The sequence below is a fragment of the Manis pentadactyla genome, chromosome 17, assembly GCF_030020395.1.
Source record: "Manis pentadactyla isolate mManPen7 chromosome 17, mManPen7.hap1, whole genome shotgun sequence".
Classification (NCBI taxonomy): Eukaryota; Metazoa; Chordata; class Mammalia; order Pholidota; family Manidae; genus Manis; species Manis pentadactyla.
This window is the reverse complement of record NC_080035.1, coordinates 55,720,850-55,748,305: the sequence shown is the minus strand read 5'-3', so window position 1 is coordinate 55,748,305 and position 27,456 is coordinate 55,720,850. Positions and strand designations below refer to the sequence as shown.

General features: G+C 40.4%; 1 protein-coding gene and 1 pseudogene across 1 annotated transcript in view; both read right to left on the bottom strand.

Moving 5' to 3' along the window:
* Window positions 1-26,087, bottom strand: part of UBAC2 (UBA domain containing 2) — a 180,617-nt gene extending 154,530 nt beyond the window's left edge. Inside the window, exons 1-3 of the mRNA XM_036893653.2 lie at window positions 25,729-26,087; window positions 22,974-23,068; window positions 6,591-6,718 (exon numbers count right to left, since the gene is read on the bottom strand). Coding sequence (XP_036749548.2) covers window positions 6,591-6,718; window positions 22,974-23,068; window positions 25,729-25,907 — 402 coding nt within the window. The 5' untranslated portion in view covers window positions 25,908-26,087. The remainder of the gene's footprint in view (window positions 1-6,590; window positions 6,719-22,973; window positions 23,069-25,728) is intronic.
* Window positions 1,812-6,584, bottom strand: LOC130681433 (ADP-ribosylation factor-like protein 5A; annotated as a pseudogene).
* Window positions 26,088-27,456: the final 1,369 nt, after the last annotated feature.

Here is a 27,456-nt window from a genome sequence, read left to right as displayed (position 1 = left end):
AATAAAATACATTCTCATTAAGACAACAGAAAACTTGCTGTAAAAAAATTTAAGACTGTATAGTAAGATTTTAAAAATTATATACATGAGCTGAAATGAAAGGCTAAAAGATGGTAATTTTTATGCTATTTAATAAAGTTGTAGCTGAAAAGCAACTGAGGGATAAACCCAAAACATACATTTCTGAGCTTAATTTTAATGATCAGCCTACTTCATAGCAACTATGTACAAGGCAATTTATGGTAACTGCTGCTACATATTACTAGTTTTGAATTTTAAGGTAATTTAACTTTCAGTTTATTTAAACTAAATCAACCTCTAGTTGGGTGAAAAACTTGCTAAGGGGATACAGGAGGAAGAAAGAGCTGCTCAAAGGTCTGTTTTGAGTCTTCTCAAATGTTTTTGTATTTTTAAAGATAATCCCAATGACATTCACAAACCCTCATCTAATTTTCCCTTCACAATTACCTTATAAGGTACGTAAAACAAATATTAACCCTATCTTTTTTTTGGATTATTTTATTTTGGTAAAATATACACAAAGTAATATTTATCATTTTAACTATTTTTAAGTGTACAATTCAGTGGCATTAAGAATATTCACAATGTTGTATACCTATTACTACCATTTCCAGAATTTTTTGTCATCCCAAACAGAAACTTTGTACCCATTAAACAACCATACATTCTCCCCTTCCCTTAGCCCCTGGTAACCATGATTCTACTTGATGTCTCTATGAATCTGACTATTCTGGGTATCTGTGTAAGTGGAACGAGCCATACAACGTTTGTCCTTTGGATTCTGACTTATTTCACTTAGTATCATATATGTCCTCAAGGATCATGCTGAAGCATGTATTAGAACTTCATACCTTTTAATGGCTAAACAATACTCCACTCTATATACTGCATTTAAAAATCCATTCATCTGTTAGTGGACATTTGGGTTGTTTCCACGTTCTGGTTACTGTGAATAATGCTGCTACCAACATTTGTAATATTAACTCCATCTTAAGATAGGGAAAAAGAGGCACAGGGAAAGAATTTTACTTGTATAGAGTCATACAACCTGTGCTCTTGGCAACAAAGATAGTAATGAGAAAACAGACTATATACCCACTGTCACAACATGTCATATCTGTCTATATTCTAGGCAAGATACCAGGCTCTCAGTCATCAGTATACTCCAAAATACAAGGACACTGGACAGGCTCAGGAATGGCCACTAGAGTTCACTTCACCTGCCAATCTTGCTGAAATGGGGATGGCCACCCACAAATCTATGTTAAGGTCATAGCTGGGATCAAGGAGAACTAGCACCAGGCAGTTAGCAATGACCATCATGGGCACACAGGTGGAACACAGGTGACATCTCCAAATCTCTTTTCTCCAGCAGAAATTCCATGACTGTACCAGAATCACATTGAAACTTTAGGCCAGCATATACTACCATCAACATGATCACGTGAGAAGGAATACATGAGAGCACTTTGTAAGCTGTCCAATACTTCACAAATATAAGATGATGAAGATGACTGTCATCTGCAGAAGAGCAGGTGCAGAAAACATGAAAGACAGTACCAAGTCTCCTATCCCCACATTTAAAAATCTAACAAAAGTATTTTACTCATGGCTGAGCCCTGAAAGTCACTAGGAAAATCTGGAAGATTAAGGAAATTAAGACTTTTCAATTACTAAAACTTAACAAATTGGGTATATAAAGCTCCGTTTTTTTTTTCAGCTAATGACAAATAAAACTAGAAGCTACACTTCTATTTTTTTATGCCAAAAAAAAAATCTGTTGATAATTTTAATCACAATTAATGATTGGCTGATTAATGGATTAACAATTTACTGAATAATTTAGATGGCATAGGTCCAATAAAGGGAAAAATCGAATAATTGTTCAGTGTGTAATTCTGCCCATTAGTAATACTAAGCCAAGATTTTGATAAATATTCTACTCAGTTGGGTTACTACGTGTTTCCAGGTATGTAATCTGAGCAAAAACAAAAAAACAGGTACATGATATCAAGCCTTTTCCTTTTTCTTTTTTTTAAAATAAAGAACAACTCAATGATTTTGGGGGGTTGGTTAGTATAATACAGAGAACACTGGGAAGAAGCACAAAATGGCACTTAACACCCCCAACAGTATTCATGTCATTATGGTTGTAACTAAGGATACTATTAATTTTTGTGTTATCTGCTTTTTGTTAGAATATAAATCAATGCCATTAACTTGAACTTGAGGTATATACACAACTTTATGCAAAATATTATGCATAAGTAACATTACATTTTAAAATACTGGAAACTGAGTATTTGTGGTTTGTATTTTGACTTATGAAACAAAGGAGAACATTCAACTAGGGAGGGTTATACTGATAATAAAGCTCTTAAAGTTAAAAATGTCTTCCTCTCCCTTTGTACTTAGCACAGTCTACACAAAGTCCTAAGAGGATTCATTATGAGAAGAATGTCAATCACAGCTTTAAGACCTGCTTTAGAAGGTACTAATGAGAAAGTAGATTGGAAGGTGAGACTTTGTATTTGTTTTCAAATAAGTTGTCTTAATTTTTCTTCTTATAGAAAAAGTTTAAATCAGTTTATTATAAAAATATCTAAACCATAAATTTTTGCAGCTTTCAGGTAAAGTCTAGCACTTTGTTTATACAAAGTCTATGAGAAGAGGTCAGCAGAGATCATCTGATCTTGAATGGTAACATCATCCATTCAAGTCCTCGGCATAATCCCTCACTGGTAAGAGCAGAGCATGCCTGGATATGCCACTGGTGACCTTTAATAAAAGTTAGTTTCAAAAACTGGGAGATTTCTGCTACAGTCATGCATTCTTAAACACCTTGCTTATTAGCAAGAATCAGCAATCTAGCTTTCCTTAGGTCTCAAGGGCTAACATTTTATAGTTCTTTAATTACAGAAATCTTTTCTGTGTACTGTCTACAATCACTATTACAAACTCTATGAGCACAGTAAATGTTCTGGGAAGAACCAAGAGATTCTTGGCCACCAATACCCCACGACAGGAAATGTTAACTATTCATTACTATCTCTTCTACATTACTTCCTATTGTAGGGGATGTATGTACAACTTCATTCATAGAAAATCAGTGAAGGATAGTAGTTTTCCCTGCGTTATCTAGCCCAACCATAACAACTTTGTGCTCCTGGTGATGGAACCGTCTCTGTATCCTGGTGGAGAATTCCCCTTCTTGGGCAGAGGAACCCTGTCCAGCCACCGGGGCCACCCAGCCTTCTGCAGCCCAGGCTGAAGGGGAGGAGAGGGAGGCTCCTGAGCCTAGGCCTTGCTGCTCCAGCATTACCCATTGGCCCACTTTCTAGGAACCCAGGGAGTGGGTGAGGCCAGGACCTGCCACCGCCTCTGCTGTGTCTGTGACAGGCCTCACGGTCACTGCCCTCCCCCAGCTCCTCTCTGGCAGCTGTGGTGGCAGCGACTGCACAGGCAGGGAAGGCCTAGAAGCTACACTTGTAAATAATTTGTTTTGTAACTGCTCTAGGACACCAAAGCTTGTAACCTGGTATACAAATAAACCTCTGGGTATCACCAGGATGGTGACTGCTCCCTATGAGGACTAATGGCTGGCTTGCAATCAACAAAGCACTGCTTCTGCATTTCAACATGAAGAACACCAGACGTAGGATTTCTGCCTTAACTGCCAAAATCAGGGAGATTCTCAACTTGCAGAATAAAGCCCTTCATCAAATGCCCCTCCTGTCCTCATCCAACCTAACCTTGCATTAGTTTCTGACAAGGCCTCCTATGCAGCGACAAGGGCCTGAAGTTCATACTGCTTCATGGAGTAAAATGCCTTTCTCTATATTTAAGTGTCATCCATTCCTTCAGAACAAATGGAAAATGCACATTGCTAAGGCTCTTCAGGGATTTTCCATCCTCTACAGGTCCTGCCTTCATTTATCACCTCCCCACCTCCCAGGGAATTAATGTGCACTTGTGTCCCACAGTATTAGGTTCTTACGTATGCGTATGTTCAGATTTCCCAAGGCAGAACTGGAACTCCTCAGACCTCTGTAGTAACTTGTTTAAATACATGCTCAGAGCTGCTTAGGGGCTTCTAGCACCAGAGTGTGGCTGTTCACATCCCTGGACAGAAGAACGGTTGTCCCCACCTAGGCTGGTCACCCCCCTTAGAGCATGGATGCCAACAAAGTGGGGCAGCAGAAGGGGACGCTTGCCTACTTAGCCAGATGAGCCAAATAACTCCCCAAATCAGAAGGTAGCAACTCAGGGCCACAGGGCTCTTACTTTCCCTTATAGCTGTAGTTCTCATCTTTTTAAAAAGTACACATTTTTTCTAAGTGCCCAGGTCCTACCACTAGACTCTGACTCAGTTAATCTAAGGTGAGGTGCTACCATCAAAATGTATATATACGTACATATTTTCCTTTAAGTTTATCCAGGTGATTCTAATATGCAGCCAGGGTTGAGAACCACTGTATTATAATAACTGAAATAAGACAGAAGCTATACTATATATCCTGATAGAAAGCAGCAGTATGGATAGATAACTGAAAGACCTTCACAGGAACTTGGTGAAGCTAACCTGAGCAATGGTACTAATTACATCACTGCGAAGACAAGGTGTCCATGTTCAAGAAGTAGATTATTATGATTCAAATGGCTAACCAAGTATTCAGCAAAGAGAAGATGGCAGGTTATATACCATAATTTGCATTATCACTTTGTGACCCCCAATTCTGGCACAGAGCTCATAAAACCCTTAGAATCTCTAAGTGATGAAAGCCATTTAAAAGAGCTTTCACTATGTTAATGAGGTGACTTTTGGATCACACCTAAGAATGGGTCTGATTGCCAGAGGAATCAACCTTGTGATTAGAGGGTTGGGACTTTCAGTCCCACCCCATGACCTCCAGAGATGGGAGAGGGGCTGGAGGTTGGATCAATTGCTAATGGTCAGTAATCAATCATGCCTATATAATGAAGGCAACATAAACACCCATAGGGTGGGTTTCGGAGAGCTTCTGGGTTGGTGAACACATGGAGATTTAGGAAGAACAGTGCGCTGGGAAAGAGCGCACACCATTCCCCACACCTTCCCCATGCTTTTTTTCCATCTGGATGTTTATCTTTCATCTGCATCCTTTATCATATCCTTTATACAAGCAGGTAGTCCAGTAAGTAAAATGTTCTTCTGAGTTCCATGAGCAGCTGTTCTAGCATATCTATCAAGCCAGAGGAGGAAGTCATGGGAATTTCTGGTTTTTAGCCAGTCCATCAGAAGTACAAGTACCTGAATTTTCAAATGGCATCTGAAGTCCAAGAAGGAGGAGGTCGTTGGAACCTCCAATCTGTAACCAGTTGGTCAGAAGCACAGATAGTGATCTGGGCTCGTGTTGGCATCTGAAGCAAGGGGCAGGGGGCAAGGGTCAGTCTTGTGGGGCTGAACCTCAATCTGTGAAATACGCTATCTCCAGGTAGACAGTGTATCAGAGGTGAGGTGAATTGTAAGACACACAGCTATTGTCCCAGAACTGCTTGTTGTTGGCGTAAGGGAACCTCCTCTCAACCTCCGGTTGGAATTTGTATCAAAATAATCCTTTTACAGTCCAACTCACAAACAAGACCCAGCATCAGCATTTTCAGTGAGATTAGCCTATAAATCTTGAAAGCCAGAGAGTTCTGCTCCTCCCAACAGCAAATACCCAAGAGCAATTTCCTTCTTGGTTTAACCACCCTATAAAAGTAATTTTCAGATTCACAATCTGTTAGAGCTAGAAGAGCTCAGATCATCTAATCAATATTCAAACTGAGGCAAGTTTTTAAAATGTTAAGTATGCATCTGTGGGGTAAACTGCAGTTTCCACAATCTCCCGCCTAGCCTTAACATTTACATATCAGTAGGTGTTTAAGGCGGCAGCCTCCCGCTGCCTCGGGGGAAAGAGGTGGGGAGATAACGGCCACTCTCTCCTCCCCTCTGTTCCTGGTACATAATTGGTCTGGGATCTGCCACTCACCAAGTACCTGCCAATGGATTTCCTCCCAGAAGGGGCTGACGGGAAGGGGAGAGTGCAGTGATGGCAAAGCGGGAGCTAGAGGAGACGCACAGGGCCGAGCCTGGCCAGCGAATTCAAGCAAGCTGTGCGCAATAAAAAAGTTTCCTCCAACCTACCCTTTCTCTTGACTTATTTGGGTTTCACCAGTTTCATAGGGCATTTGCCTGAGGCCAGGAACACCCTTCCCCCTGGAGCTACAGCCTCTAATCATAAAAAACATATTTAACACTGTTTTTAATTCTCTTGAAATTATAAATTTCATTCCCATGACTAGATGGTGAAACTGAAAAGATGTGCCTAGTAAAAGGAAATACTACAGTTGCTTCATTATAATCTGCTTTGCTAAAAATACCAATAAATGCAACCAGAAAATTGACTTGTTAATGAATATTAGTAATAAATGATATTTCTTCCAAATTTAGAGGCCTTAAGGGAGGAAGAACAGCATAAAGGAAGGGAAAATCATGAAAAAATTCTGCCTCCTCTCCTCCCAGAGGTCAGTGAAGCAGAGCTTACCTGGAAATCGTCCTTGACTGCTTGGAGGTCATACACGAAGAACCTCTGACAGTGTGGCAGGAGGAGGGCCAGCAAAAGGGACAGAGCACTGGGGACCAGTAAAAGACTCTTGGACAGAGGCGCCTTGTCTGGAGGGAAAGCGAAAACCACTTTCAGAAAGATTGTTCCACATCATTTAAAAAACCACATGGGTAAAAATAAGAGAATTCACTTCTTTTGAATTAGGGCGAAGACAAAGTTCATAAACTCTGAAATTTACTTCTTATTTACATATATTTTCAAGACATCTACTTGCAGAGGTTAAGTGATCGAAGGACATTGGAAAACAAGTAGAATTCACTGGCAGAGGCTTTCATGTCACTGGGCTCTTAACATGAGACCAAGCCAAGTTTACAGCCAGTAACTTCCACAGAATACCTTTCAGGAAGGTCACAAAAGTGTAAAGAAATAGATGAGGAGTATGTTTTCTATCAAACTGACCACTTACCTTCTGAGCATGCACAGGATTCACACACATAAACATCTATTTTTTTAAAGTTTAAAAGCAATTAAAAGTGCTAACATTGCTGACAGACAATGGCCTACTGAGATTTTCCACCATGAGTACCAAAGTCAGTTTTCCATTTGAAAACCTGGTTTAAATTTACACAGCCTTTAAATTACAGCTCAATTTCCACTTTCTCCATCAGGCTCAGTGAACCATTCTAACCTGTGGGGCTTTTCCCCCACTCTGCACCCTTCTTTCCAGGTACTACCTGAATAGTCAGGGTTTTGTACCTGTTTTGCCTTGCCACCTATATTAAAGATCCCTGAAGGGACAAATTTGTATCAGAATTCTCTATATTGGCCATAAAGCCTAGCATAGCCCCCAGTGCATATGAAATCGAAGGTTACACCACAGGCAAGTATCAGTGACAGGGACATTCTCGGTTATGTGATTAAAGAATACTTTAATTGTATTCATTAGAAATTCCCTGTTAATAAATCTACTAGTTTGGTAATGTAGTCATTGCATTTGTTTAAGAATATAAAATAGCCCAATTATTTCCTCTTTGGTGAAGTCTTGCAAAGGTCTAAACGGAAACCGTCAGGACAGTGGGTACATCCTGTCTTCATGACCAGGATGCAGTCAAGGCTCCAGGGTGTCGGAAAGCTAACGACTCCCCGTGCCTAGTACCTCAAAAGTACAGGAGAGCACCAGGCTATGAGCTTGACCAAACTGAATTCTACCCTGAGCAGTTTAAGTCTCAAGTTTTCTTCACCTATAAAGTGAAGATAAGAGAAACTACCTCAAAAGTGTTATGAGAAGTAAACAAAATAATGAATATAGAGAAAACTGCTCCTACTAGGGCCAGTCACACCACCTCAGGAGAAAGGGCCCCCTTGCTTCAAGGCGAGCTCCTTTGTTATTCCAAGGTGAAAGGAATCCCTGAAAACACATATGTGATAACTTAAATCAGATAACTGCTCCTAAGATGAGAAAAAAAAAAAACCAGTATGCAGAAAGCAACAGGATAACACACAAATGACCAAGAAGTCTCACATCACAGAATACATACATGGTATTACTATGGACAACAAGAAACCTCAAGGCCTGATGGCTTCACTGGGGAATTCTACCAAGCAATTAAGGGATAAACAATACCAATTTTACACAATCTCTTCCACAATGGAGAAAAGGAGAGAACACATCCCAATTCATTTTATGAAGCCAATTATTACACTAATACCAAAACCACATAAAGATAGTAAAAGAAAACAGACCAATATCTCTTAGGATCATAGATAGAAATTCTCAAGATAATGTTAGCAAATGAATCCAAATACACATAACCAACTATACATGACTGAGTAAAGTTTACACTGGGAATGCAAAGCAAATCAATGTAATTCACCCTATCAATAAAGAAAAATGTACCATGTAATTCTATTCATATCCTGCACAATTATCTCTTACTCTGTGAAACCAATTTTTGTCAATTCATGAGGCAAATCTGGTCCCTTACTGTTGTATAGTTAATACTAGGATATCCATCCCTTTGATCTACTCTTACTACTAAAACTAACATTTACTGAGCACTTACCAAGTGCAAAGTACCACACACAGCATTTAAGTGTACTTCCTTGCTTCTGATACACCTCAGGACCTTTACACCTACTATTCCTTCTACCCAAAATGTTCTTCCCACATCTAGCTTATCCTCATCAATCATTCCTCATTTCAAACAGCATCTCCTCAGAGTGGCTTTCCCTCATGACTTTATTGCTCTGGAGCACATCATCCTGTTCTATTTCATGGCATTATTTTCTATTTGAAACTCCTCTGTTTACTTCTGTGTCTATCTCCCTCATCAGAATGTAAACTCTATGAAGGTAGGGCCCTTGCTCACTGCTGTATTCCCATACCCAGAACAGCACCTGGCGTAGTGTTTCAGTAAATATTTGGAAATGAATGAATTACTTAAGGTAGATACTACTCTCTCCAAATTTGTACATACGAGAAAACTGTTACTCAAAAAGTGAGTGACCTGTGTATGATCACAATGGAGCCTCCGTTCCACTGAAAGAAAAGGGTGACACAAAGGCTCGAAGGCAGGTAGTTTATTTTGGAATGTGATTCCAGGGAGGAGGGGTGAAGGACACAGGGAATGAAACAGGGAGGGTCAGTACAAGGATTCATTATCATGTTGGCCACCACTCTGAATGGACAGATGTTTCTGATGACTGCTTGATCCCGTAAGATTTTGTGAGAAGCCTTGTGAATGTTTCTCAGAACTATCACCCAGGAAAGAAACAGGAAAGTATTTTCATCCATTATCCCTCAATAATCTAAAGTGGCCATAGAAAAGAAGTCCCGTGGGAGGATCAGAGAAATAAGCTTTACCAAACCTGATGGGCTTACACCAAATGAAACTGTAGAAATAGATGGAATAAGAGGTGAGACTGAGCATGCTGAAATGCTGCAAAGAAGGTGTCTGACACAATGGCTAGGGAATGGCAGAACCAGGTTCAAACCCTGACAATCTGACTACAGATAAAACTGCTTCCTATGCTGCACTGCCATAGAACTCCACGGTCCAAAGGGATTTTCACCAGCATGGCAGGTTTTAAGTGAAAGACATAATACAGTCACAAACATCAAAAATCAAAATCAAAATTGTGCCCTGTTTAACAAAAAAGGTAAATGAAATTGTGAATGGAGATATAAAAACACTGCAGTCTGGGAAGGGTGCAACACTTATTAAATACCAAACTGATCAAAAAGTTCTTAAATAATACATAAACTCTCTGATCAATAAAACCTCTATCTAGAAATTTAGCCCAAAATAATTATCATGGGTATGCACAAAGATTTTGCTATAAAGATGCTCATTGCAGCACTGGTTCTAATAGCAAACAGACAAGAAGCAACATGAATGTCCAATGGGAAAATTTGTAAATTATATTCTATCCCCAAAACAGAATAAATTCAATTTTAAGAAATATGTTGTTGAAAAATATTTCATGCCTTGGAAAGATGCTCCTAAGTAGTAAGTGCAAAAAATTTCTAGTAGTATTATTATCTAATGCTTTTAAAAAATAGTACATAAATACATGGGTTTTTTTTTAAAGCCATCAAAATATTATCAAAAAGCTATCAAAATAGTAACAGCAGTAATGTCTGAATGATATGTTCATGGGAGATTTTTATTTTTGTATAAAAATCTACTTTAAGATATTAGAAGAAATAATTTTTGTTTGACTAGTTAATAACTGAGTAAAAAGTTTCCTTAAATCCTTATGCATGGAGATAAGGCAAGTTCACAAGCAACCTTCCGGCTGGGGAGGAGCCAGGAAGTGGTTCACATGTGAAGACCCCAAGCAGTGATCAAATGAGGGTTGAAAAAAAGGCACTTCTCTGCCACATCCTTCCACCTTTGAAAACAGGGATGTTAGACATTTTAAGAATAACAGACAATGCATTAATGTAAAAGTAAAAATGCAAAACATCTAGGGCAAAGATAATATAAAGCGCCACAGTTTAAGATGTTTCCTTTTGGGCCCTTCACCTCATTGGTACCAAGTACACAGCCACCTCTTGTGACAATGAACAGTAGTTAGGGTTTGGTGACTGAGTATTATCCTAAAATAATTATGACAGTCTATGTGAGTTACTTTATGCCAAGCAGTGTGCTAAAAAAAGCACTTTCTGTGTGATGCCATCTCAGTGAATGCTTACAGTAACCCTGAGGCCGCAGTTAGTTATCTGCATACCAGCAGGTGAAAAAGTTAAACAACTTGCCCGAAGTCATAGCTAGTTAGTAGTAGAGGGCTGGGATTTGAACCACAGTTCTTCCTGACAAAAAGGAAAAAGTCTTCTAATATGTAACAAGGAAATATGATACTTTTATATCATGGCCCATGGTTCAAAGGGATTTTCATTATTACTATTTTTAGTATATTTAGTATTTTTATCAAAAAGTTAAACACAGAATTACCATATGACCCAACAAATCCACTCCTGGTTATATACCCAGCAGAACTAAAGACAGATTTTCAAACAAAAACCTGAATACTCATAGCAGCATTATCGTAATAGCCAAGAAGTGGAAATAGTCCAAATGTCCACCAACAGAAGAATGGATAAACAAAATGTTGTACAGCCTTATAAGAGAATATTATTCAGCCATAAAAGGAGTGAAGTACTGATACATGGTACAATAAGGATGAAAACATCATGCTAAGTCAAAGAAACCAGACACAAAAAGGCACCTGTTGCATGATTCCACTTACATGAAATGCCTAGAATTTAAAAATCCATGGAGACGCAAGGCAGTTTAATGGTTGTCAGGTGCAGGGAAGAGCAGGGAACGGAGAGTGACTGCTTAATGGGTACTGGATTTCTTTTTGGGGTGATAAATCTGCTTTGGAATTAGATAGCGGTTGGTGATGACTGCACAACATGAATGCACTGGAAATCAACAATTGTATGCCTTAAAATGATGAATTTTGTTATGTGAATTTTACCTGAATAAAAAGATGCATCTTTTATGTATTCTAGACAGTAACCATAGGTCTTGCAAAGCTTAGCCATGTGGGCTGTTACAGAAGCCTCACAGCTACAGACAGATGGAGGGGGTAAGGATGGGGTTGGGGGGGCAGTAAGGAGCAACCCTGCAACACCGCCCACCCCACCGTCAGCCTGTGAGAATTCACTCATCAGAAACCCTGGTGTGGTCCACACCTCTGAGCAGAGAGGCTGCCAGAACCTACCATATCGGTTTCCTACTTCTGACATCTCAAATCTCTGGTGAACTCAGGGTTCCCACAAGAATGTGGTGATCTTAAAAAGTCTAGTCCCATAAAGTAACTTCCTTAAAGGTTTTCATCAGAAAGGGTCTAAACCAAAGTAAGTGTGGAAGTCCACAAAGTGTAGTAACCCACGCACTGCAAGGGACACTTGCTTCCACCATGACTTACTGTCCAGGCCTGTGAGCTTTTTAGAGGAAAACTTAATGAAGCTTATTCTCAGTGACCAAATCAGGGAAGAGAAATGCCATCTGTTGACCATCTCAATAGAGACTTCCATGAAACTGCCTGGCAATCAAAAGGTCCTGTGTATATTTTTGTTACACTTATTTCCCCACTATGCTCAAAGTAAAATGCTTTAAGCCATCCATGAATCTGCTCTGTTCCTAATACACTGGGGTGAATTCAGTGTCCCTGAGTGCCTACCACACTGACCAATCCTCACTCAGGTCATCAAACAACTGAGCAGAGGGCGTGGCTCCTGAAGGCAGCCAATAAACACCTGTTAGGACCAATGCTTTAAAATTTATGAGGAAAATGAACAGGATAAAAGGCTAAGAAGTTTCCAAAAGAGAGCAACAAAATGATAGTGAGGAGGAGGACTGGCACTCTAGATACAAAAATGTATTTCTCATCTAAAATATTTAGGCAGTGTGAATTAGGAAAAAAGAAGAGGCAAATTATTTTAAAAAGGAAGTTCTACAAGAGAGCCTAACATAAAGGCTGGCATGCCAGAAAAGAGTGTTTCAAATCTGCAAGTCAATATCAGTGGCATTAGTCACCTATGCTTTTATTTTGATCCTGCTACCATGCTGGACACTACTTGGATTTATCCTTCCTATGCAGATTTTACACATATATAAAGTCTTTCATTACGTACAAAAGCAGTAATTGTTAAATTCTACTTGGACAAGGAATACAATTATAATGAAATAACTTTGAAAGCCAAAAGAAGTAAACAGGAGAGGGTGTTACCTTCTCAGATGATTAATGTAGACTAAATTGGTCTCTTTGGGGAAAAGGTGCAAACAACACATATCTGCAAGATGGAAAAACCCAATTTTGATTTTAAAACTTTGATGATCCAAGAAACATCTTCCACTCCTCTCCGGTGAAAAATCATGAGAGAACCAATCTCAAAAGTCTTAAAATCCTGTACATGCCCTTTCAGTGCCTAATCTGCTTATGAGTAGAGATGCTAATAAACATCTTTAACCACTGGTGCTAAGATTGGCTAGTTGATGGGGACAGAAAGCCCCACTTAAACTCTAAACACTAAAATCAGTTCTAAAGGGGTTAAGGAATCAAACAAAAGCAGTGAAACTAAAAAGAGCTAGATAAAATTCCAATTCAAGAAACAGACTCATATACCTGTCCACTTTCCCTCCTTTCCAAAGTCATACTGACATAAAAGAACCCTCGAAACACCAGAGGAATGTCTCACCAAGGCCTGGGGAGGAACATGAGCAATCAGAATTATTCATCAGAGTAGAGTATTCTTAAACTTCAATCATTCCCATCATAGCACCACAATTTTTGCTGTATCACAGTATAACTGATCCTATTATTTAATATTTTTATTTAAATCACTTTACTATGATTTAGTTAAAAACATAGTTTCCTTTATGTAAATAAATGCAAAACAAGTGTCCCTTTGTCATCTGTAGGTGGTAACTATAAAAATAAACACACTTTATTAAATTCTAACTAACATTTTTACCACAGAGAGCTATAGGACTGCTTCCTGTTAGCTGCTATTAGAAAGGTATTTCACTCTAGCACCTAATTGAGACTTTCTCTTTGATACAATCTGGGCAAAAAAGAACTGAAAAGGGAGTCATTATCTTATTTGTTTCAGTGGTTCGTAATGGTGGGCCCACATCCTGTTTAAACCAGCCCCTTGTAGCGTTAAGTGCCACACGTGCAGTGTGATAGCTGGACCATTAGACTGTAAACACACACAGCAGGTCACAAATTAGGAATCAGAATACGGAAGAGGCACACATGTTCTCAGGCTAATTTCTTGTTTTCACAGTGGAGTCTACTGATTGTGCCAAAAATTGATAAATTAAAAAAAAAGGAATTTTGTCCATTATTACAATTATAAAGGTAATTACTATAAGGGAACGAGACCAAAGCTAAAAGATGAAGGAGAGGCTGGAGGTACGTAAATTCCTCATCTTTCACTATGGGGAATCTATAAACAGAACCAGGAGTTGACAAATCAATAAAGGCATAAATACATCATTTAAAGCGGTAACAGCAGTTATAATAGAAACAGCAAAGAAAACGAAAAAGGAACTTGAAAGTGGTTACTCTTAATAAGAATTCATATTATATCCTTATTTAAAATTTTTTTTATTGTATGCTTATATCATTCTTACATTACACCACACACACACACACACACACACACACAGAGGATCCATGGGGAAAAACAATCTACAAGTCTTCCAAACTGTCACTGGGATTGAGAAGAGTATTTCATATTTCATTTTGTACTCTTCTGGGTTATTTGTACCAGCAATATATATTATCTTCACAATTAGAAAAAAATACGATACGAAAAATGTTAGAATGAATATTTAACAGCTCCCAATAAATTTAGGACTTGATAAAAAAAATGAATTTGGCCAAATAAAATTTATGACCTAAATTCCTTTATTTTAATGACTTATTTATGAATGAAAAACTTTACATGAGGAAACTTGATGAGTAAAATTAAAAAGCAACTGACAAGTGGTTAAAATATTTGTAACATGCACCAAGACAAAAGCTAATACTTTTAAAGGGCTTTTATATGTGAACTTTTTTAAAAACCAGAAAACACTAATAGTCCAATAGAAAAGAAAATGGGCAAAGGAATAAACAGTCAAATCAGTTTAAAAAATGCATTAAAATAGCCAGTAAGTATGCAAGAGAGAAAAAAGTTCACTTTCCCAGGCATTCAGAAAAATGCAGATCAAGACAACAAAATACTTTTTAATCTCTTTGGCAAAAATTATTTTAAATTTATTATGTCCAACTGTTCCAAGAGTTTGTGAGAAAGATACACTCTTCAACCGCTGAAAAGTGTAGTAACACATCCTTTCTGGAAGGATCTGGCAATATAGATCAAGAACTTTAGAACATTTCTATTCTTCAACTCTGCAATTCCACATTTGTGATCATTTCTTTAGGATACAAAGAGGTGATCAATAATTAAGCTATAAAGATGTGGTGTTCACCACACTGTTTACATGGGAAAACAATGAAGAAAACATTTTAATATAACATGTTATAATCCTTCAAAGTCATGATTTTGTAAGATAATGTAGCACAACAAAATGTATATTTGAATGCCATATCCATGAAAGTGTGCATGTGCACACACGTGTGTGTATCTAAGAAAAAAATGCATATGTAAGCACTCAGAAGGAAGAAGTCTGAAAGAATGAGCATTAAACTATCAGCAATGGTTATTTAGGTGGGGGAGTAACTACATGGGACTATTCCTTTCTATATTATGTATTTGTGTAATTTTTAAATTTTTGGCAGCAATCACGTCAGTTTTTTTTTTCATGTCAGTTTTGTAATAAGGCAAAACAATGTTTAAAGTCAGCATTGAACATTATTAATATAGGGCAAATTCATTTAAGAAACTTATATGAAAACAGCAAAATACGAAACTATATATGCCCTATTTTGCTCTTAAAAATGTTTCTACACATATGTACGGGTGAAAAAATTTACACAACACCAATATGTTAACAGGGATAAACTCTGGGCAGTACAGTGAAATGGAAATTTGTTTCTTATATTTCCCAAATTTTATACAATGAAAAACCATACAAAGAATTATTAAAGTTAAATTTCTTTGTTGCAGGGCCACTAAGGGTCTTGGATGTGCTAATCTGCATTATTAACCTTTAAAAAAACATGGTAGACAATATTAAGGATATACTTGACTACAGAACCCTTTCCAAATATTAATAGTGTTCTCTTTCCACTGTGTCATGCTACAGTCAAGGGAGTAAAATGACATAACCACTGAAAAATGTCTAAGATCAATGACAATGTAACTTATAAAATCTGAAGAAAAATGTCTGGGAAAGAGAATCCTGATTTAAATGAAGGTAAAATTATAACTCATTTACAATCATAATTTAAACGAGGGTTAAAACTTCAGCAATGTATATAGCATGGTGACTAGAGGTAATAGTATAGTATTGCACACTTGAAGTTTGCTGAGTATATTTTACGTGTTTTCACCACACAAAAAAGATAACTATGTGATAGATGTTAATATGCCTGTAGTAATCATTTCACAAAGTATACATACAATGAAACTTAGCATATAATGTAAATATATAAAGTTTTGTCAATTATATCTCAATAAAGCTGGAAAAATTAATTAACAATGTAATTTTGATATAAAAATAAACTTAAAACAATTTTTATTAAGGTATTATTGATTTAAAAAAACAATTTTTTTAATTATAAAAACTTGAGTCCATTACTGTACCAGCATTCCACAAAGCACATTTCAGAGATGCTGGAGTAAATTATTTACAAGATATTATTTATCGGGTTGTACTTATTAAAATTCTATAGAAATTCATTTTTAAAGTAGCTTGATTTAAGGTAGGTTCCACCTTCATTACTAAAACTGATATTGAAGACAAGTTGAAGAAGGAAGATAACTTGACTAAAAAAGGGAAGAGAAGGGAAATAGAATATGCAAATAAAATAAGTATAGTGCATTAGCTACTACAAAAAGATTCTAATTAGGACACACAAAATATCTCTACTGAACGCAAAACTGAATCTTGGCTCTGATTTAGGAGGAATGGGTTCAAAGCCATTAAAAGGACCATGCTGGAGCACAGGAGCAAACAGCTGCAATGGCTGGTCCTGGGAAAGGCATGAAAAGCAACTTGCCAGGACACAGTGACACAGTTCTCCATGACTCTGAAATCAGCCCCACTGCTAAGCTGAGCTACGACATTCAGCATTGGCTTAGGGATATCTCAGTGGTTAAGAGAGATAAATGCAAATAAATTTCCTTGTGTCTGAGAAGCAGGAGTGTGCATTAGTTCAGAAAACAGAATATGAAGCCAAACTGGGCTCAAATTCTAGTTGTGCTTCTCATCACCTATGTGTGTGATCTTGGGAAAGTTACTTAAATGTCTGTGCCTCAGCTTCCTCGTCGGCAAATTGGGGAGAATCATCATCCTACCTCATCAGATTGTCCTGAGAATTAAATGAGTTGACATATGTGAACTACTTAGAACAGAGCCCACATAAGAAAAATTTATAATTACAGTATGTGTTACATCAGTAAAACTATCAGTAACTCACAGTACTGATGAAAAATTATAAATTATATAGATATGTAGGCTCAGATGATGATTCTTTTTCCTATGTGTTTTTCTAAGGTTTAGAAGTTATACTGCCAATCATCATTTCCTTTAAAGGATGCAAATTTACATTCAGTTATGGAGTTAAGCAAACCTGGTTTCAAATCCTAGCTCTTCTGCATACTAGCCAGGTGATTTTAGATAAATTATGTTCTGGGCCTCAATATACTCATTTGTGGGGTCAGGGAAAAAAACAGTAACAATACCTAGAGTTACTCTGAAAATTAAATATAATAACTTAAATAAAGCAATCTTTTCTCCCTTAAATTGCTGGGTAAGTTATAAATATCATTTGGAACTGGAATTTGTTGATATATATAAAATTATAAAACAATACTCTTTATTTAATCTGTCATTCTAGGAACATCTGAAAATTAAGAAGCTCTCAACATTACTACAATAGAAAAAAAGGAGGGAAACACCCACCTAATGCTGCAAGAATAGCACACCAAAGACATGCTTATGACAAAGGAGAAAAAAGCAGAATACACACAGATTCACTGCAATTACATTTTAAAAGTCTGTTCTGTGAAATATAAGCAAGTTACAAAATAGTGTTCAAGTGTGGTAATTTTATTTTTAATTATTTATTTGGATATTAATTTTCACACTAGAAAAAATATAAATAAGATGTCAATAAATGCTATTTGTATGTTTTCCAACTTTCCCATATTTCAGAATTTTCTTTGATGAAAAAGTACCCATTTCATAATAAGAAAATCAGTTCACTGAAAACAAAAATATAATATATAAGGGGAAAAAGATGAAGAAAATTAAATGAAATGCCAACAGTGGTTTTTCTTTATCTTGCAAACTTTCTATAATGTGGTTAATCTTACCTTGAGACAGAAAGAAACGTTTTTAAAAGCATCCTCCCTCCAGCTTGTCCTAATACACGTCTTTCCTTTTCAGCTAAAATCACTGGATAAATTAGCATATTCTTTGAGAGTTTTAAGGATACACTCCTCCAAAACATAAGAAATGTCGGAAGTAGTTTATCTCCAAGATCAAGCATTAAAGGCAACTGTGCAGGGTTTGGGCAAGCCAGGCTGCTGAGTTAACCCTTTTTTGCAACAATGAATGACATTAAAGCAGAAATACATATATGCTAAAGTCACCTTTAAAGAGGCCAGCCAAGTGAATCTTGGCCCCCAAAACAGAAATCCAACTAAAATAAGATGGAAAAGCTAGTTTCCACTAAGGCGCCAAATACAAGGAGTGTTGCGTACCAATGGGAGGGCCACACCAACACACAGAATTTACAAAGAAAATTAATCAAAAGCAGTCCCATGACTCAGACTCCCCTCGCAGTCAGCTTATGAATATAGAGAGTGAGTGGAACGGTGGAGAGGACATGCCAAGGAAGATTTGCAGAGTGAACCTCCAGGTGCTGTGAGTACAACCACACTCCAGCGAGCCGAGTAGAGGCTCAAAGGGCCTGTTCAGTGACTCCTGCGGTGGGGGTACAGTGGGTTTCCACCCGAGGAAATCTGAAGAGCAGGGGAAGGGAGCGGTATCGATCACTGGGATCAGAACGCACAACCAAGGCAAAGACAGAAACTCCATCGGAGCAGAGGAGGATCCCACACATGCCCCGCTGCAGGGTCAGCTATGGCTCAGCCAACAGTGCCACCAGGCAGGCCAGCAGGACCTCCAGGAGGAAACTGTGAGTGGATCTAAGTTCCTAGGAGCTAAGGAAGAGTCACCGCATAAGCCACCAACATAAAGATGCATCCTCCCAGGTGAGTGGGGTAGCGGGTACAGGAATCTCTCTGGAGGCGCCAGGGCCCACAGCACAGCGGCTTCAGCCACGGGCCGGGCTCTGAGAGCCACAGGAGAACCCTAGCTCCTCCCTATTCCCTCCTCCACCCTCCCCACCCCACCTAGAATCTCATAGGATCAGAGGCAGAAAATATAGGCCACAGAGAACACAAATGGACAGAAGCCAACGCACCCCTTTCCCACACAGCGACTGGTTGCCAACTGCAAGTCTTCACCGGGAGAAAGACGGAGAAGTCTTACCTTTGAAGACTGAAGTGTTGATTAAAATATTGAACTGGACACTTCCCATTTTTAAATTGAGCCTATGTTTTGTGACTTCTACTCCCTAAGGTGACTGCCACTCAAAGGTTCGTTTTGTCTTTTATTTACTAGTGAGTCCCGAGCACCTAGAACTGGCGTTGGCTCACAGGAGTGCTCATTAAACAGCTGCTGAATCAGTAACTTGAAGAGTAAAGTCACAAGGTCTGATACCTTTTTATAAAGGCAAAAAACTTTCCAAGCTAAGTACATTTTAAAGAGCTGGTAAAAGACAAAACAAGGATTTCTTTCGATTATCTTCTACAAGCTATTATTTGACACTGAACACCTAGCTAAAGAAAGAACATATCAGTAACAACAAGGTTTGGTACCTCCTGAGCACACAAAAACAGCTGTGGTGGTAAATTTTCAAGGATCCTAAAGCTGACGCGAAGGTGGAGTTTCATTCAAGGAAAAGTTCAGCTCAGTTGAAAACTGTATTTCTCAACTCTTAATAAATTTGCATGGTTCCCTTTTCAGTGTTTTGTGAATCTTAGCAAGACACCCAAGCATCTGAGTCTTCCAGGGGCTGAGTGCGGCTGGGTCTCCCTGGGACTGACCAGGCTGCCTATCCCTACGGCTCCTCTCAGTATTTCCACTCTACCTCGAGTTCACTCCTTACCTCAACAAAGCAGGTTTTGACTTTAATGAGTCACTGAAACTGCTCTCCTTAAAGAAGCTAGCAACCATTAATGACAAATCCAGTAGACTCTGAGGATATGACAGAAACGAAGTAGATGTGCTCAGGAGGTATGAAGAGAACCAGTTGAGTATGGAATTTAAAAATAAAAGTCAAGCAGTACAGAATTTTAGAAAGAGATGTTCATGGAGGTCACTGCAAGAGGACACGCCACAAAGATAAGGACTGAGAAGCACCCGGTGGATTTGTTGGCAGTGAAGACCCTGGTTACCTCATCCAGAGCGGGTGGGCGGGCAGCGGGGTGGGTGCAGAACCAGGCTGTGAGCCAGCAGACAGCACAGCCACGCCACAGTGCATGGCCATCAAGGATAGCTGATTGTGTGCAGCGGGGTAAAGTGTGAGGGGAAGTGAGAAAGGGAATAAGGTGAAGACCATTCCGTAAGACCAATGGATGGGTTATACTTTTTAAGATATACCCAAAAATACTTTTGTATTTTTAAGAAAAAACTCAGAAGGATCCAGTTAAACACACCTAACCCTGGTCTACGAGCTGTACACATATTAACCCTTTTAATCTTCACAACCACCCAATAAAATAGCTAATAAAATCACCTCCTTTCACAGGTAAGGGATCTAAAGTACTCTGGGAGTCTATGAAAGCCCACAAAGCACCACAGGCGCAGGCATCAGCTCTAACCACATGCCAGGCTCATTCTTCAGAAGAGGGAATGAAGACAAGCTAGAAAAGGCAGCAGAGAGAAGGAAGAATAGGTGGACGGGGGCCTCAGCTAGGAGAAAGGCGCCTCGTTCTTTTAGATGGGAGGAAAGCAGCAAAGTCTGTATACCTGAAAAACACTTAATGACCTTTCACAAACCAGTTCAAATACCATCTACCTTGGGAAGTCAACAACTGTTAAAAGTGTGGATATAACAGGTGAGGGAGAGGCTGTCCCAGGTGACAGCCCTTATTTTTTGGGTAGTTAAGAGTAAGATGGGTACGGAGCCTGGGAAGAGTCCTGAGGACAGGCATGAAGAGGAAAGAGCACAGGGAGGTAACCGAGTCCAAGAAACGGAACTGAGCAAGTGTGCCAAGGACCCGGCTCAGGGGCACCGCCGCACAGTAACAGGAGGCGGGGGTTTTGCTGGATGAGTACCGTGGGAGTATCCCAGAGTACCAGGTCTCTGAGAGTCTTGACGAGAAAGCAACTTGGGTAACTGACTATAGGTTCCAGACTGCATATGGAAGATGCCAGAAATGGGCTATAAAGTGGAGACAACCAGATCAAGACTCTGGTGCTGCGAGTCACTGAGGTCAGAGAGGGTGAACAAGCTGCTGGAGTTTGTTTACAACAAAAGAGGGCAAATCAAATTGGATTGGGGGGAAAAGAGAGGTTTCTCCTACAGGAATACCCATATCTGCCTACTTTGTTTTCTCCTCTTCTTTCTTTTTTTATTAAGGTATCATTGATACACAGTCATATGAAGGTTTCACATGAAAAACATTGTAGTTACTACATTCACCCAAATTATCAAGTCCCCCTCATACCCCATTGCAGTCACTGCCCATCAGTGTAGTAAGATGCCACAGAATCACTACTTGTCTTCTCTGGGCTACACTGTCTTCCCCATGACCCCTCACACCACGTGTACTAAACATAATACCCCTCAATCCCCTTCTCCCTCCCTCCCCACCCGCCGTCCCCCACCCCTCCCCTTTGGTAACCACTAGTCCCTTCTTGGAGTCTGTGAGTCTGCTGCTGTTTTGTTCCTTCCGTTTTGCTTCATTGTTATACTCCACAAATGAGGGAAATCATATGGTACTTGTCTTTCTCCACCTGGCTTATTTCACTGTGCTTTCTCCTCTTTCTCGACTATCTCTTAAATACTGGAATTGCCTAGCTTTGTCCTCGGCCTTCTACCTCTACTCACTGCTTCTTGTGTCCTCATTCACATCCAGGGCCTACCTCCCACTTAACTGTTCATGCCCAGTGCAGTTCCCTCTCTCCAAATGTTCCTTGGGTATCTCCAACTGGACTTTATAGATTCCTCGACATTAAACACGTCCAAAATCAAACTCACCTTTCCCCATAATGAGCTCCTCCTTTTCCGCATTCCCTGAGTGAATGGTCATACCATCTGTCCACCCAAAGTCACCTTCAACTGCTCTTTATCCTCCCAAATCCAGTAAGATTTACTGACACAACCTACCTGCTTACACATCTTTATAATCCTTCTTCTCTCTCCTGTCCTGTCTCACTGCTACTACCTTAATCAGGGCCTTCAGCAACTGCTGCTGGACTCTGACTATTCTCTCTGCCCCTCCTGCTGGCCACCCTCTTGCCTTGATCTAAATCTGTTTGTCCATTAGAATCACCCAGGAATGCTTTAAAAATTCAGATTTCTTATGCCCACATTAGCCCTTCTGAATCTGACTCTATGGAGATGGGACCCAGGAATCTGGACATCCAGAAAGCTCCATGGCTGACTTTTGGCAGCCAGGACACAGGCAGCGTTTGGAAAACGCTGCTTCCATTACCCACAACAATCTCTGTCTTCCCTTCTACAGCTGCGTGAAGCATCGCCTCCGCAGAGCAGAGGATCGCCCCTCCTACTGCCTCCTGGGACGCTGCTCTGCCATTCACTCCTGTCTGTATTCCTGAAGAGGAGCCTCGCCGCTCCCGGGCTTCTCCCCGGCTCCTCCTCTTTGCCCTCTTCTGCCCCCAGTTCTCTTCTCACCTGCCCTCCGAATGACTTCACCGCACACTTTTTAGGAACTGCTCATCCAGCCATAGTCAGCAACCCTCTAATTCATTACCTCCTGTCTCTGTGCCAGGCCCTGACCCTCAGAGAGGCCCTCCCCACTTAAATGCCCGACAAAGTCTTACTCATCCCTCAAGAGTCAGCTCAAATATCACCTCCACTGGGAAATCTTCTTTAAACTGTGCCTCTCCTCCTCCTCCAGCCCCACTCGCCTACCCTGCAATAAATCCACAGCACCAAGTACAGCAGTTGTTTTCTTTTTACAAATTTTCTCCAGTAGACACTGAACCTCTTGATGGTGGGAGCTATACCTGGAATATATCAACATGAAATCAGTGTTGGATGAGTCCATTATTACACAGTGAATAAGTAATGGGAACACTTACTAATAAAAGTAATAAATGATACATCTATTACCCAACACAAGGTTGACTGGTGTAGCATTGTCTAAAATAAGCAAGGAGTCTAGAATAAGTTAAGAACATGATTCCTATGCAGTTTTACCCAGTTATGATTACATGACTGGAGAGACAGCAACAGTTTCAAAGACATGGTGACAGGTGCCCTTCCCTCAATTCACTGCCCCGGTGGCACCAGCTTTCTTTATAGTTGCCCTGGTGTGCCTGCCACAGTCTTTGTGCTTGCTGTTCCCTTCTGAAAAACGCACATTTTGTAACAAACTCTGACATGGCTGGCTCCTTCAAACCATTTGAGTCTCAGCTCAAGTGCCACCTTCCCAGGTACCTTTCCTGCCATCATTTGTTACAGCAGTACACCCCCATAACCTCAGTGTATGCCAGTACCACCTTATTTTCTTCATGACATTCACCAATATGTGAAATCATGTTATTTGTTAATTGATTTGATGTTAGTCTCCTTTATCCTCTTATCCTCTGTACACAGTGTGTGACTTAATGGGGGGAGTCAATAGACACTTATTGAATAAATTAATTAATGAGAGAAAGGGAAGGAGAGGAAAGCAGGTATAATACTTACACAACATTGTCTACTAGTCACAAAATGTGGGAAATATGCAGGTGGTAGGACAAGGCAGGTACTTTTTCCTTGAAAAGAGAATGTCATTCACCATCCAGGGGGCAGAGGGAGGCAGAATATTCTTCCTCAGGATACTTACTTGGGATAAGAACTTCGACTTACCAAAAAGCCACACAACATCTCTAAAGGAAATCACTTCTCTCTCAGTAGATGGCCTTGCAAAGAAAAATTTTAAAGCAGGGTAACTGCTCACACCTACTTGCTAAAGACCAGTCCTGAAAGCGCTGTGCCTTAACCCCACTGCGAGCACTGGAACTAAGACTTGTTCAGTGTCATGGTCCCAGCACCTAGCACCATTTCCAGCCCCATAGGAGGTGCTCAGAATGTTGTGAAGTGAGCACATTAAGACATGGCCTTCTGAGGAATAGCCATTCCATCAATTCTTATGCTGCAGGGCAAGACAGCTGAGGAGGAGCCCTTGGCCTAGGCCTCTCCCTGAGCAGCAGTTTTATTCCTGCAATTCAATCCTCATCAATCTTGTGCCATAAGTGATCAAGTATTACCTTCCACAGTCACCCTGTATCAAATTTAAATAAACTTTGCCAGTGTAATGGCTAATACAGTAATCAGTAACAGATTTCTCTTGCCTTTTTGTTCACTGAACTTTGGTCAGCAAGGAAGGATAGCTCAAAATGCTGAAAGACCTAAATTTGAAAAATTCCACCATTAATTTTGTATCCACCAGTGTATGTGGCTCACTGTGTAATCCCCAGGAAAATTATACCACCTTCTGGAGTGTCAGTTTCAATAGTCATAATGTTCTTCATCCAAAGGGCAGTTTGGGAAGACAAATTAGCTAATAGCTGTAACCTACTTGGAGGCCAATGCTTGAAAGATGCAATAAACCAAGTCAATTATGAAACAAGGGAAATCATAAATATTATACTTCAAAAACCTTTAAAGTTGAGAAAGGAGGCATATTTAAAATTATGCCTGCAGCTCTGATACTAACTCACTCTCAGAGGAAGACGTGCATTCTCAAAAATAGATTCCTAACATTCACAAGAGATCTTTAATATTAGGAAATGACAACTATTTCTGTACTCGGCCAAGATTAACTTCACATATTTAGAGATATGAGGTACTAACAATGACAAGCAACAGTTTGCTTTTGTATTAATGCCTAATCTCAGTGCTGTTTAGTTAACATACAGTCTACCTGACCAAAAGTCAATTAAACAATTTCAGCGAGAAAAAGTTGTTTAAAAGGATACATATATTTCCCTGTCCTCTCTCTGCTGGCCACCCTAACACTTTAAGTTAAATATCACAGCAATATCCAGCAGTAATGTCCCCACTTTTTGCCAAATGACTTCTCAACTTCCTTCCACACTTTAAAGTACTTTACTCGGTTTTTGTCTGTCTTAAAACTCTTACGGGAGACCGGGAAATAAAGTAATCCACGTAAACCTGAGGAGTCAGCTCCTGAAGCAGAGGTTGGAATTTGCGTGTGGGGGAAGAGCCAGTTACGTCCCTCTGTCGCCTAAATGGAGCAAGGTGACTGGGAAGGGAGCAGGCATCCAGCACCGCTTCACCAGGACCGCCTCGTCTTTCGGTCTGGCACACGCCGCTGAGGGCAAGGGGCCGGGACTGCAGAACACCAGGGCACCCAGCCCGACCCCAACTGCCCAGCCACCTGCAGCAGCCCCAGGAGCACCTGAGCATCGCACCTGGGGCTCACAGGCGGGGGCCAGGGCTTGCGGCGGGACTCTGTCCCCAACTGGCCGCTCCAGGCTTAGGTGGAGACGGTGCTCGCTTTCCCCCACTGGCGGGACCCGAGGTGCGGGCGCGGGAATGGAGGGTCGGTCCCCAGACCTCCTGCAACCCCGAGGCTCCCGGGTGCCCCCAGCCTCCTGAAGGAGGTGCCCAGCGTGGCGTGTAGGGTACAGCCAGGATGGCGGCGGCCGGTACTCACAAAGCCCACTGGAGCCGGTGCCGGTAAACATGGTCCCGCCGGACCCGGAGCCCCCGCGGGGCGACAGGGGGAGGGGAAGCGGAGGTGGAGGGACCAGGCGACCGCGCAGGCGCACTCCCGGCGGGGCGGTGAAACTGGCAACTAGATTCCTCCTCAGGGGCTGCCTGCGAGTAACGCATGCGCGGCCGTGGGGGCGCGCCGCGCCGTCGGCCCCCGCCCTTCCTGAGTGGGAAGGGAAGTGCGTCCGCGGCTGGAGAGGCTGTCGCCTCCGGCCGCGGGCGTCCTTTAGGAAAGGAGTGGGGGCGTAATTTCTTGTAGCCGCACGCTGGTGCTCAGCTCCTCCCCACGCCCCGTGGAGCCGCGTGCAGCGGATTCCTCGCGGTCTCTAACCTCTTCCGCAAAGGGGCTCCCGGCGCGGGCCACGCATGCTCAGTGGTTCCTGACCGGCCCCCGTGCTCCGCGGACTGGGGACAGAACTGTCTCGAATTCGCAGTCCAGCCAGTGCGAGATGCAGCTCCGTCGCCGAGAGCAGGACCTCTGGCAGCACCTTTTTTCCCACGTCGGTCTCGCCCGAAATCTCCACAAAAAGCGCCGAGCGGGACCCCCGGCCTTTCCCGGGCTCTGGCTCGGAGTCCCAGGCGCGACGAGTCTGACGGAGCAGCCTCGTTCGCCAAATTGCCCTGATGTCCTGTGCATTCACCTTGCAAAATGAAATTACTCGTTGCAAAAGCAAAGTTTACGGTTTTAAAATGCGTTTGAGCGTGAAATCTGTATTAGGCAGTCGTTAAAAGTATATATACTCCGGGAAAATTGACCAAACGCAAGATTAAACGTAAAGGACAGGCTAAAAACTGTGTACAGAATACTGAAAAAAAAAAAAAAAAAACACTTCAAATGCTTATAACGGCCAGGCATTGTACTAAATCTGGAATTTGTAAATCAGTAAAATACAGTCCTTTAGATTTCATCCAAATGTGCAATAAAGTGTTATTTTAACAGTTTCTGTTTGGAGAAGCTGTTGATCGACTATGAAATTAACATAAGACTGGTTCTAGACGTGCTGGGACCACCTGACTCATTTAGGGATTCTAAAGGCTAAAATTTATTTTCATAATAATAGAAATATACTGTCTTTTTTACTCGTGTTCCCTCAGGAGTACACAGTGGAGATTTCCGGTGTACAGTTGGAAGGGCTTATAAATTTCTGAACCAATATTTTTCAGTTGACCAATGCATGATGTATAAATTATGCATGGTTTAAAAAATCAGTTCAAACTGCAGATTAAACCAATGCATTTTACTGAAACGTACGAAAAAGTTCATTGATACGGCTTCAGATTCCTAATTGCAACTAACCCTTAAACTACCACTTGTTAAGTTATGGTGTAGTATAAAAAAAATACCTATATTATCTGAAACAACTATTAAATGCTTCCTTTTCCAGCTATATATCTGTGTGAGGCCAGATTTCCTTCATTTATTTCAGTCAAAACAAATGTAGCACAACAAACTGAAAGCAGAAGCAGATATGACTTTAGACATTTGCAAAAATGTAAAATAATGCTGTTCTTCCCCATAATTTTTTGCTTAGGAAAGTAGTCATTTTTCATAAAAACATGTTAGTTATGTTAACATGTGATGGGTATATTATTTTTAAATGAATTTCAGATATTTAAAATGTTTTCTGTTCCTTAATTCATTTCCAATATTAGTTAATTTCTAGTGCCA